The 12,657-nt window shown below is 44.2% G+C and overlaps 1 protein-coding gene across 1 annotated transcript in view; it reads left to right on the top strand.

Moving 5' to 3' along the window:
• Positions 1-2,619: 2,619 nt before the first annotated feature.
• znf385b (zinc finger protein 385B) overlaps positions 2,620-12,657 on the top strand; it is a gene marked incomplete at its 3' end in the record, with an annotated part of 14,536 nt that continues 4,498 nt past the window's right edge. The window contains exons 1-5 of the mRNA XM_080752829.1: positions 2,620-2,664; positions 3,615-3,725; positions 5,810-5,984; positions 10,651-10,714; positions 10,865-10,953. Coding sequence (XP_080608955.1) covers positions 3,615-3,725; positions 5,810-5,984; positions 10,651-10,714; positions 10,865-10,953 — 439 coding nt within the window. The 5' untranslated portion in view covers positions 2,620-2,664. The remainder of the gene's footprint in view (positions 2,665-3,614; positions 3,726-5,809; positions 5,985-10,650; positions 10,715-10,864; positions 10,954-12,657) is intronic.

Here is a 12,657-nt window from a genome sequence, read left to right on the forward strand (position 1 = left end):
TGAGGAGCTGGGCTGACTCCTGGGTGAGGAAGTGTCTGATCCTACAGATGTTATAGAGTGTGAACCTACACACTCTATATATACCATATATGTACACTATATACTGTACATACTTACCAGCTCCATCAACCTCAATGACATATAGAGTACAGTAACTCCACTCTGTCTCTACCATATGATTGCTGAGCTCTTCATCAAATAAAATAGCATGAGCTAAGTGAATGAAGACTCTCCCTTGGCAGCGTGGTCCCAGATGGTTCTACTCCCCCAGCCAGCACCTGCTGCCTCTGAGCTTTGGACCCATGTCCATGACAATACACCATTGTGCTGCCTCCTCCATGCCCTCCATGCCCTCCATGCCCTGCATGCCCTCCATGCCCTGCATGCCCTCCATGCCCTGGATGCCCTCCATGCCCTGCAGGTTGAAAGCAGATCCCAGGCTCCTCCCTGCTGTTAAAGTACGTCTCAGCAGTGCATGGTGGAAGATCTTTTTTTTTTTTTTTTTACTATAACGTTGGCAAAAAAGAGTAGCATGGCTTGCTTTCGGTCATACAGTCTGGAGCAATGGAAGTCATGGTCATAGAGTCTGCTCACATCTCGCCTGTCTATGGCAGAAGTGATAAGTGATAAGTGATAACTACCTCCTTCTCTGGCCTCCTTTCAGGGCAGTTTTGAAGGACGCCAGCGAGCTACATGTTTTAAGGGAGGTAGTCAAGGAAGGTAGAAGGAGAATTTACCTATATTTGTCTTATGGGTTTATGTTATCAGATCATTGTGTGCGCTCCCTCTGGTGTTGTGGCTGTGGGTGTCGCTAACTTTTGGATGTGCGGGTACTGAGGGGATGGAGGGCAGATTTGCACTGACTATTTTGAAAGTCAATCCCAGTTTTAGTTGTTTAACCCTGTCTTCAACGCTGAGCCAACTTAGGCTAGCAAAATGTGTGGGAGAAACATGGGTCATGGGCCCCCGGTCGAGAAGTAGCCAAATCAGTTTGTTTTGGGAGGTTTGGAGCTTAGTCTTTAGTGGCTTTTTGATGTTGGAGTACCACATAGTCAAAGTGGGACTGAATGAGGGACCCAGAAAGAGTCCTGAGGGCACTTTTGTTGGCAGAAGTGGAGATTCTGCCCAGGAATGTTGTTCTTTGATTTACTTTTTTGATAACCATTGTTGCCATGCTATCCCCAGACAGGTATTTGTCAAGAATACAGCCCAAATAGCTAATCTCTTCCTTGCTAGAGATTACTGTGTCATCAACTTTGACCGTGAAATAATTTACATTTATCTCCCTCAGAGAATGTCTGGTCCCAAAAAGAATGGATTCTATTTTACCAAGGTGTAGAGACAGTTTGTTATCAGTAAGCCAAGTACAAATTTTGGTGACTTCTGAGCTGAGAGCTTCTGAACCTGCAATTTGTCCTCTCCCGAGATCAGGAGTGCTGAGTCATCAGCGAACAGGAGCAGTTTGCAGTCACAGGCAGCATTCATGTAGTTAATGTAAAGGAGGAACAGTAACGGCCCTAGAACACCGCAGTTCATCGGGAGGGACGAGGACATGGTTCCGTTGATGTCAACCATTTGTTCTCTTCCCTCCAGGTAGGATTTCATCCAGTCTACTGATGTGTTATCAAAACCAATCGCCCTTAGTTTATTCAGTAGAATTGAATGGTTTACTGTGTTGAACACCATTTGGAGGTCCAGCATGACCATGTCGCAGTATTTGCCTGAGTCTACTTCACGTTTGCTGTAGTCGGTCAGATACAGTAGGCATGTGTCAGTGGAGTGGAAGCCAGATTGGAATTCAAACAGCAGTTTATGCTCTGCGAGAGAGCTGTTGATTTGCTCTTGGATTAATCTCTCCATAACCTTTAAGATGGAACAAAGGTTATTGTGTCCTAAAGAACAAAGAGTATTGTGTCCTCTCTCCTCTATAGTTTTTTTTGTCTTTTTTGCCTTGGATCTCTGCCACCTTACGAATGCTAGGACTTTACACACAAGCCAAAGCCACGTGTTTTGAGCGATCTGCTACTTTTGATACTTTTGTATTTGAATCCTGAAAAGTAACAGTTTTGGACTTTTCCACCCGACAGGGACTATATATGATATAAGACTATTTGTCTGTCTGTCTGTCATGTGTTTTCTATCAACAACAAACTTAGCATCTAACTCAAATAGGATGACAAGTACTATGCACACACGGAAGCACACACGCACGCACACGCGCACGCACACACACACACACACACACACACACACACACACACACACACACACACACACACAGCTTAACAATCTGCATTTCAATTGATTTTGTTTATTTTTAGTTTGAGTTTGTTTTATTATTATTAATCATTTAAATACTGTGTCACTCATGCGTGCGTGCCTGCCTGTGCGCTGGTGTGTGTGTGCGCGCGTGCGTGGCTCGGTGTGTGTTAGTGTGCAGGTACATGTGCATTGATTATGTGTAAATGAATGCAATTAATGCAACACAAACTCACTCTCTCTCTTTGTGTCCTGTGTTTGCTTCCAGGAAGTGGTTGTCTCCAGGTGGGCGGGGCGTTGCCAGGGCTGGTTGCCGGGGGCGGAGCTTCAGTGATGATGCAGAGCAGTTACTTGTCGTTTCCTGTGGACAGTAGCTCACCTGTCAGCCTCTTCAACTACAGCACAGTAATATGACTATTATTATTGATTGATGGACATCTTAACACTTTGACAGCCGTATGGAGATGCCCATATTAAAACCGTTTTATACCGGACATCTGAGCAAGGAGTCTCAGCCGGGCCGTAATTTACCGTACTGGGTCATTAAAAACAAAATAAATGATTTTTATCCGCAAATCGGCGATCTTCTAACCTTCCCTAGTCACCGCTCGTCCATCGATAGCGCATGGCTCCTCTGACATGAAGCGGAAGTGACGTCAGGTCCAGACGTTAGCATTAGCATAGCTGGAGTACTGGGGGCTAAGCTAGCGAAAATGTCATACTTGGATTATTTGAGCCCACATTTACGTGAACGGATCGCGCACGCGAAACGCACAGGTAGAAGATGGCTCGGCCGAAACCGCCACTCTAAGCCAATGCAGATTGAGGAATTTCGCTGGGGACTGTGGTGAGAATACAACAGGGATCGCGTGATGGTTATGGGGGATGAAGACTACATGATATTGCGCTGAAGGTCTTGTAAAATGAATGCTGTTCAGATCATAATTAAGCCATTCTATTTCGGCCGGCGAAGTGTTAACATGCTTATTAACAGTACAGGCAGTACAGCTGAAAGTTATGCTAAAAGGATAATACAAAGCGTGTTGTTTCCATTGGGGTCCTTTGTAGTCAATACACCTCATAATACATACAATACAACACATAGAGCTATTGTACAGTATGTATTATAACTAGGGGTGTAACGATACATCTAGCAACGATGCGATACGCATCACGATACATGGTTGACGATACGATGCATGGACGACATTGGTTCATTCATGGCGATACGTTACGATTCGATTCAGTGATTTAAAATCGATATAGTAACTATTTAGCAAAGAAATTAAATCTTCTTTAAATTGATAAATACAAGGCACAATACAAGGCTAACCCTTTATGTCCTGTCTCTGCAGATGGACCCCGTCCAGAAAGCTGTCATCAACCACACCTTTGGTGTAACCATGGCGACCAGAAAGAAACAGCTCATCTCATGTAACGTCTGTCAGCTTCGCTTCAACTCTGATGTAAGAACAACAAGTCCTCTCTTCTCTTCTCTTCTCTTCTCTTCTCTTCTCTTCTCTTCTCTTCTCTTCTCTTCTCTTCTCTTCTCGCCGTTGTCGGGTGAAAACCTTGTATGTCCAAAATAGTTTGTTTTGTATTTATCATTTTTAAAATGATTTAAACTAGTGAAAACAGACGATCTACAAGCTACAAGCACACAACGCCTCGCGGTGCGAGGCGTTGTGTGCTTGTAGATCAGCTGTTTTCACTGCTTTTGTGTGATGGCCTTGTCTGTTGAAGCAGGGCTTTACTTCGCGGAAAAAACGTACAAATTTGAAACTTGGAGATACGAGGTTTTGGCCCGACAGTGACGTTCTCCTCTCTGGTCTGCTATTTTCGGTACGTGATACCACACTGAACTAAGCATAATCAAGTCGATACTAGGCAGTCACGATTATTACATAATCGTCTAATCGCGATTATTTCTCATAATCACTATTATTTTTCATAATCGCGATCATCATCAATTATCCATTTTAATTAAAAAGATCTTGTGTGAAACGGAATTTAATTCTGTTGTATCATCTATCATGTGTATTTTATATGGATATGGGGGAATCACAAATAAAATAAACACGACCCTTGGTTGAAATCAACAGAAATGTAATTATATCAAAGTATATCCACAAAGTTTTATGTTCTACTCGCGCTGACATCATCGTGTTGCGAGCCGCAAGGGGCACACGCATTTGCATTTCTTTTTCCATAGCAAAAACTGCATTCATGGTCTGGAGAGGGCACTTTTTTACCAACAGATAAAAGGGAAGGGGCTCAAGCCCCCTTTGATGTCTATGTGTGCACGTGCCTGAGTAGGAGACAAGCAGCTTCTCGAACCAACAGGGGAACAGAGCAGAAAGGTGCTTGTACAGCATGTACAGTAGAGAACCAACCATATGCTGGACATAATGAACATCTGTCCTCTACAGTATGTGATGTGTTCTTATTACAGTACTGAAGCCTCATTATGTCCATCACTGTTACTTTTCAGGATTCAAATTCAAAAATAGCAAAAGTAGCAGATGGACCCAAAGCTCAGAAGTTGTGGACCTGCTGTTTTGGATGCTTTTGTGTGTGACGCTGTACAAGAATAGGGCATTCATTTACGCAATTACACGGCTTGGTTGAATGCTTGATTCTGATTGGTCAATCGCTGAAATCAGCTGTGAATTATTTCTGTATAACAGACCGCTCCGCTCTATAACAGACCGCTGCCTAATCAAAGGCTCAGAGCACCTGCTGCACTCAGGCTGCACTGTGTGAATCTTGTGCCGTATCCCAGCCATGTAAACAAACACACAGTGTCATTTACAACTAAACGGTGCTCTCAAGAATGTTTTTGATAACATTTGAAGCGATAAATAGACAATGCAGAAAACAGAAAATGGATTCTATTCTATCAACACTTCCTTGTTTGCGTCGAGGCGACGTTGCGCTCTGCGGACGGCCAGTGCAACACTTTCACTACTGTAAGCAAGGAAATATTTGGTTTGTTTTACTTGGGTCAATGTATTAATTAATTTATTAAGTAGTCATGTAATAAGAGGGATAACGTCTTGCTCAGCGGTCATTATCGAGTGATAGAATCCCTTCAGGCTGATATGGCTGCACTATGCAGAAGATTTCATCAGAAAAACAGTCGTAAAACACAATGCAAAATAAATGGTATTTACAATAGACAGGTCAGGGAGAGGTGAGGATAGACAATGCAAAATAAATGGTATTTACAATAGGAAGATCAGGGCGAGGTAAGGATAGGCTTTGTTTTCATTGCAGTTGCGAGTAGCTTCTGCCTCTAAGTGGCTTTTCAGTGCTGTTTTAAAGGAAGGTAGGGAGCTCGTTTAAGACCTCTGGTAGGGTGTTCCACATTCACACTGTACAACAGTATACTGTACACTCTACTGCAATACTGACTCAAGATGAATATCCTGTCCTGCTCTACATATAACAATAATTCAATTAATTGTGTTTGTCTCTCTCTCTCTCTGTGTGTGTGTGTGTGTGTGTGTGTGTGTGTGTGTGTGTGTGTGTGTGTGTGTGCTCGCTCCAGTCCCAGGCTGAAGCCCATTATAAAGGCAGTCGCCACGCCAAGAAGCTGAAAGGTCAAGAGAACAAGACAAAGGTCAAGTCGTCGCTCGGCGGAGCAGAGACCAATAGCAGCAGCTCCAGCCCCGTTGGCCCCGCCCCTGTTGCTTCGTCGGCTGTCACCACCAATCAGTGCATAGGTTGGTGAAATGCTTGTGTACTAGTAGCACTAATAGCACCGTTTGCATGAGATGATAAAATGCATCCGTCCATTTTGGGTAATGATAATAATAATCGTTATTGTCCCTGATGGGAAATTTGTCTTCACAGTCTGTTAAAACAAAGAAACAACACATAACCATACCAGTAAGATTCCCTAATCGGGAGATAAGCGACCATCAGGTCGCATGTATACACAAATTGGCCTTAACTCATTCAGAGCCCCAGACATTAACGGATTATAATGTCCAAAGTGCCTCCTTCAGGTCCCATTCACTTGCGTTGTCTTATTTTGAAGGCCAGAAGTCCACCGCGCAATCACTTCCGGTCTGACGTCATCGGATCGTGCGCTGGAACCGATCCGTGTCCACGTGGAGTTGTGTAATGGCCGACCGGGAGCTTTTATAACTGTGTAACATAAGCGAGCATCTGCCTCCATCCTAGCTTCTAAAGTGTAGTTTTGAGATAATGGACATTAAAGATGAGATCCCCCGTCCAGCCGTGATGATGCGAAATCAGCGACGGATTTCGTCTCCGGACCGCCGGCGATTCTTCTCGGTAATGTACTCGCCGTTACAGTAATCTATTACTTTTCCCGAGATATCCCGTGAATGGCACTACAGATACTCGAGTACATTTCGCGAGACATCTCGCGAATGGCACTAGATGAGTTAACAACCTCATGGTGGTACTCAGAGGGAACCTTAGAAAGGTCAGGTGGAGCCGGACTGGGTCGTTCAACCTGCGAAGGTACCTGGGCGGATCGAAGGCAGCGGGCATGACAGGGAATGCTCCAGCTGAGAATGCGACCCGAGCTCCAACAGACATGAGGAGTATGGAGCTCCAGCCAGGGTCTGCCTAAGATGAACGGGTGTCAGGTGAGGTGATAATGTAGGGACGAATGCTCTCAACATGGTTTCCAGAGACTGTGAGGGTGAGAGGCTCGCAGTGGTGGGTGATGGGACCCATTGGATGGCCATCCAGAGCAAAAGCTGAGAGGGACTTGTCCAGTAGCGCAATGGGGAGACCCACCTCCTGGGCGTAATGTTGGTAAACAAAGCTCTCATCAGCTCCTGAGTCAATAATAGCAGGAACGGTGAGCTTCTGCCCAGACCAGGCAAGAGTGACGATGAACCTGGTCTTGCTGGAGTGGGACTGGGGGTTGGTTAGACGGCTCACTCGGACCCCCCGAGCGGGTGAGCCCTGTCTTTTGGCAGTCGGGCTGAGGAGGCTCTGGAGGGCAGGATGGGGCAGGAGTCGACGGAGTGTGCTGAGCTACCACAATACTGTACATGCAGAGCCCCTGTAGTCTTCGGTGCTCACGTTCAGCAGAGGTTAAGCGGGCCCGGCCCAACTGCATAGGCTCCTCACCAGCCGATGTTGAAAGAGCAGGGAATACTTGGACAGGCCGGCTAAAGCTGGTTGGAGGCGAGGAAGACTGTCTAGTAGTGGTGCGAAGAGCCCTCTCACGTTTACGCTCCCGGTGGCGCTCGTCAAGAGAAATAGAGAGGGATATGAGTTGGTTCAAGGTGGCTGGCTTCTCCCTACCAGCCAAGGCATCCTTCACAGGCTCTGCCAAGCCTGTCGAAAAGCACTGAACAAAGCAGCCTCATTCCACTGGCAACGGGCTGCAAGAATGCGAAACTCTGTAGCATACTCCGCCACAGAGCAAGAACACGGCTGGAGGGATGAAAGAACTGAATCTGCATCCTGCCCATGGACATCATGGTCGAAAACAGTCCTGAACTCCTTGGTAAACGCTGCATAATCTTGCATATAAGGTGCAGAGCCCTCCCGACTAGCCATAACCCAACGGCGAGCCAGCCCGGTGGTCAGATTAGCTATGTAGGCAATGCAGGCAGCAGCAGTGGAATACATTGAAGGTTGAAGGGCGAAAACGTACTCACACTGCATAAGGAATTCACGGCAGGAAGCAAATGATCCGTCATAGAGAGCTGGTGCAACCAGGTGAGGGGGCTGCTGGAGGCAAAGGCTGGGATTGAGCAGAAGCAGAGAGGATAGGACCCGGAGATGGAGAAAGCCGAGCACTTAAAGCGGTGACCTGGTCCGTGAGAGTCTGGACCAAAGCAGTGAGTTTGTTCACCTGGGTCTGTTGTTGCAGGGTTTGAGACTGCTGAAATGAGGAAACTGCTTTGAGTTCTTCTTGTATACTTGTAACAGCGACAGAAGCCTCAGTTAACAGCTGAGAGTGATGATGCAACACTTGGCCCTGGGCTTGAAGAGGAGTGAGGGGTGGGCCTGCTGGCTCTATGCTGTCTGGGTCTAGATGGCCAGAGCTTACTGTTAGGACTCGTCTAAATTGACCCAAAAGCTTAGCAAAGGAGGAGGCAGTTGTTGGTGAATGCTCCCACAAGGGCAAATTTAATCACAAAAAGTCAAAAGGTGGAGGAAAGGGAGTAATGGCTTCGCTGTCGGCTCAGCTCAGTATGTGAAGGGGAGGAGGAGCGAGCCATAACAGTAACGACTTCATTCTGTCGACGATTGATTGATTGATTGATTGGCGGGCCATTCAAAATGTCACCACTGGCGGAGTTTGAGTATCACTAGTGCGCCTGCTCGGTGCTCAAATCTTCTGCATTTCAGCTCCACATTTTGGTGCACAAATCAAGAAAGAATGCTGAAGTAGAGAGTTCTTCCAGAAGGCTTCATGCAACTGTCATTGAATTGAATTATAGCTAGGGGCGGGGCCGTCCGCTTGTGGAGCGGAGTGTTTGTGACTTTGTTTTATTTGATCGTTTATATTGGCTCTTATTTGGATGACTGTCTGTATCTGAACAGAACAGACAGGAGGAGAAGCAGATGGAGGAAATATTTGCTTCTGGGGGGTCCCTGGAACAACTAATTTTGAGATGGGGGTCTGCGGCCAAATACATGTCATTTTGGGGGTCCTTCATGACAAGGTTTGAGAACCACTGATTTAGAAGAAGGATTTATAGAAGACATTTATAGAATTGTGTGAAAAATATTCAAAGACTTGCACAAAATATTGAAGTTTTTTCAAAAATAGCAGATCTACAAGCTCGCAGCAATACTTGATTATCTGCTATTTATTTGTTTTTATAGTTAAAGCATAAAATAATGGTTAAAGTGTTTCAAATCTAAAGTGACACAGATTTGGTCAATATAATACTCTGGTGTTTAATAGTGTTGCAAACGTTTTCCAAAGTCACTCCAGAGTATAATCAGCATAGGTTTGTACTGATTGATTGAAGACTTTATTAGAAGTTTGCATCTAGGAAATCAATCAATGATCACTGGTCAATAATGACGCAATCTGAGTTCCCAGAAGTTATTTTTCTCTCGCCACTAGGGGGAAGAACCTCTGGGCCAAAACACTAAGAATAGAAACAACAAACAACAACAACACTACAACAATCTGTAGCCCATGTTTTGAGGTGAATCCTACCAGACTAATGATGAGTTACAAACACCTTCACTATGACAGTTTTGCTGTTGTTGACTTCCTCCTACTGGACAATCTGCCACACTGCAGGGATATTCATTTACTTAGGCTATCTGTGTGAAATAACAAAATAATAAGTGTGTGTGCGCGCGTGCGTGTGTGTACTACTGAGAGCTGCCTGTGATTTATATGCTGCTCTTTAAAGACATAGATTGATCACAAACCTTTTACTGACTGATCAAACACGGACTAAAAGACTGATCAGATCAATTAATATCATAGACTCATTATTTCAGACTGATTAAAGACTAATTATAGACTGGTTATTATACTGATTATCTCCTGAATAGACTGAAAATAGACAGATTTCAGACTGACTACAGATTTTAGACTGATTATAAGCTAACCTTGAACTGATTCCAGAACATTCTTTGTTATTATTTAGACTATTAGCCCATACTCCCCTCCCCCTCTTTCCACTGCAACTATCTGCTTCTCCTGTTTATTTTTTTACTTTCCTTTTATTCCTAATTTTCAGATTTTATAATTGATGTTATCCCATGCAAAGTACTGTGTTCTATCCGTCTGTCTTTCAATGTTATATGAGATACATAAAGTGGTTCCTTGTGTAAATAAGTCGTAAGGCTTACTAGGATCCCCTTTCAGTTGACCGTGTACCAGTGATTTGTACTGTCATGAAACTGCACTTTTTCCTATTGCAAACTTCTAATAAATCATGGGTCTTCAACAGGGGGTCCTCCAAATCTTTGAGAGATAGAACGTTTTTTTTTCTCCTTTTTTATATCAACCACTTCAACCCTAGTGTCCATATAATCTGAGAACTTAAGCCAAAAATAGCAGATGTACAAGCTCACAACGCCTTGCAGTAGATCCGCTATTTTCGGCAAAGAGCTTTGGTGTAGAGGGGGGAAAAGAGCAGACTAAGTACAGAGTGAAAGGTCAAGTTTATTAAGTAACGACGGTTCAAGTGGTTAAATATATGAAAACACAAATTGACATGAATCCAAAATACGCTGACGATTGTGCCGTCAAACAATTATGAAACTATATGGAATTTATGATGAGGTTGTGGGGGGTCCCTGCCTCATCTCTCTCTCAACAAACCAAAGACTGAAAACGTTGAAGACCGATGTAATAAATTCTTCAATCAATCAATCAATCAATCAATCAATCTCATGTTCTCTCTCTCTCTCTCTATCCAGATCTGTCCTGTTGTGTCTCGTCGCCCAGCCGAGCGGACAGTGATCCTCCACCTTCCAGCCCTCCGTCTGCTTCCCCTGCCCCTCCTGCCGCTCCTGGCCTCCTCTGCGCCTCCTCCTCCAAACCTCCCCCTCCTCCCATCCCCTCCTCCTCCTCCTCTTCCTCCTGCTGCTCCTCCTCCTCGGTGTCTCTCCATGCCGTCGCTCCTACGGACAGCGAGGAGGAGAAAGCCAAGAAGCTGCTGTACTGCTCCCTGTGCAAGGTGGCCGTCAACTCTCTGTCCCAGCTGGAAGCTCACAACACAGGTATAGAACCTCTCTGTCCCCCAGAACAGTGGTTCCCCCCCAAAATAATCACATTTTAACTGGGGATCGCCATGTTTTTAGGAATAAAATGTGATGTAAATCAGGCTATGAATGATATATCAACAAACCCTTATGTGATTCCAGTTGTATTTGTATCTATATCTTCAGGATATAGATACGAATACAAGTGGAAGGTTTGGTGTATGTGGTGGGTGCAACTGAAGTGGAGATTTTTGCACCTAAGTAGGAGGAAAAACACATTTTGAGAAAACAGCCTTTAAAGATCGGACACACCCCCATCCTATACAAACCAATTGTAACTTCAAACTCCATTTTAATCATGTTAGATTCATCAAAAACACCCGTCCTCGGTTCTGGTGACTCATACTGCCCTCCTAATACGTGAGGAGGCATGTTCCTTTGATTCATCTTTTATTTATTTTTTATTGTCTATATATAGGCCTATCTATATTTTATAAAAAATGTATGAAAACAAATGCTGTTAACTCTGCACCTTCACGTATGAAATGAACATCTATCTAGGCTATGTGTATTTTGAACGTTTATTTTGCATTAGTTTGAAAGAAGACATCTTTAGGAAGCAAAATAGTAAAAAAATCTAATTTTTTTAAAATTTGGAATTTTTACATGTTTTCACCTGCCATGTCTCCCCTTAAGTAAAATATGTGAGTACTTTTTCCACCACTAACTCACTGTCTCACATGTACAGTGAGTGACATGTAAGAATGGGTGTGGAAGTGGAATTTAATTACATGTTACATGTTAGAATGGGTGTGGATTGTGGAAGTGGAGTGTAATTACACCTCCCTATTTGTGTCCTCTTCAGTGTTTTACTGCTATCTGTATGCTGTCAAGGTCAAATGTCATCACTAGGGTTCATCCAGTACATTTGTAACCCAAGTCCAGTTCTCTAAGGCCGCAGACACACAGTTAAGGCATGCCCTGTCCTTTACCTGAGGGGAGGCGGGGGGAATAGCAGCGTCCAATTCATTCCCTATGGAAAAGTCACATGTTTTGAAGGGGCAAGCTTGCTCTGTGGCTTAAGGACAGCCTTAAGAAAAGCTTAGAGCATACATGGGCAACTGGCTGCCCGGGGGCCACATGCGGCCCCCACCTTCGCTTAATGCGGCCCGCTGGTTAATATTGGAATACTGATATAGTATTGATTTCAGCTTTTACAATTCCAAACATGCAAACATGACTCGTAGTAGCTTATGACCACTAGTCTTTTTTACGTCCAATGTATTTGTATTTAAGTTCCTAAAGTTACTATAAGAACATAATCAATGTATTTGAAATTAAATTAAAACTTTACTTTTCAGGATTCCAATTCAAGGATAGCTCAAACGTGTCGCAGTGGCTATTTTTGCCATTATTGACTGCATATGCATTGTGTCCCTCTGGAGTGAATGTGAGAAAATAGTGGCCATCATCAAAGTTGCCCACCGCTGGCTTAGAGCAAGCTTGTCTCTTCAAAACATGTGACTTCCATAGGAAATTAATTGGACGCTGCTTTATCCCCCGCCTCCCCTCAGGTCAAGCATAAAGCATGTGCTTTAAATGTGTGTCAGAGGCCTGAGAATACAGTGGCGGAGTCTCTTCTAGGAGTCTCAAAGAGTCTCCATTGAGTTTCCGCCGATCATCAAATTATCGGCTTTAGGAAACGTGACAAAAAAAAAAATC

Source organism: Nannobrachium achirus (genome assembly GCF_963921795.1).
Source record: "Nannobrachium achirus genome assembly, chromosome: 22".
Lineage (NCBI taxonomy): Eukaryota > Metazoa > Chordata > Actinopteri > Myctophiformes > Myctophidae > Nannobrachium > Nannobrachium achirus.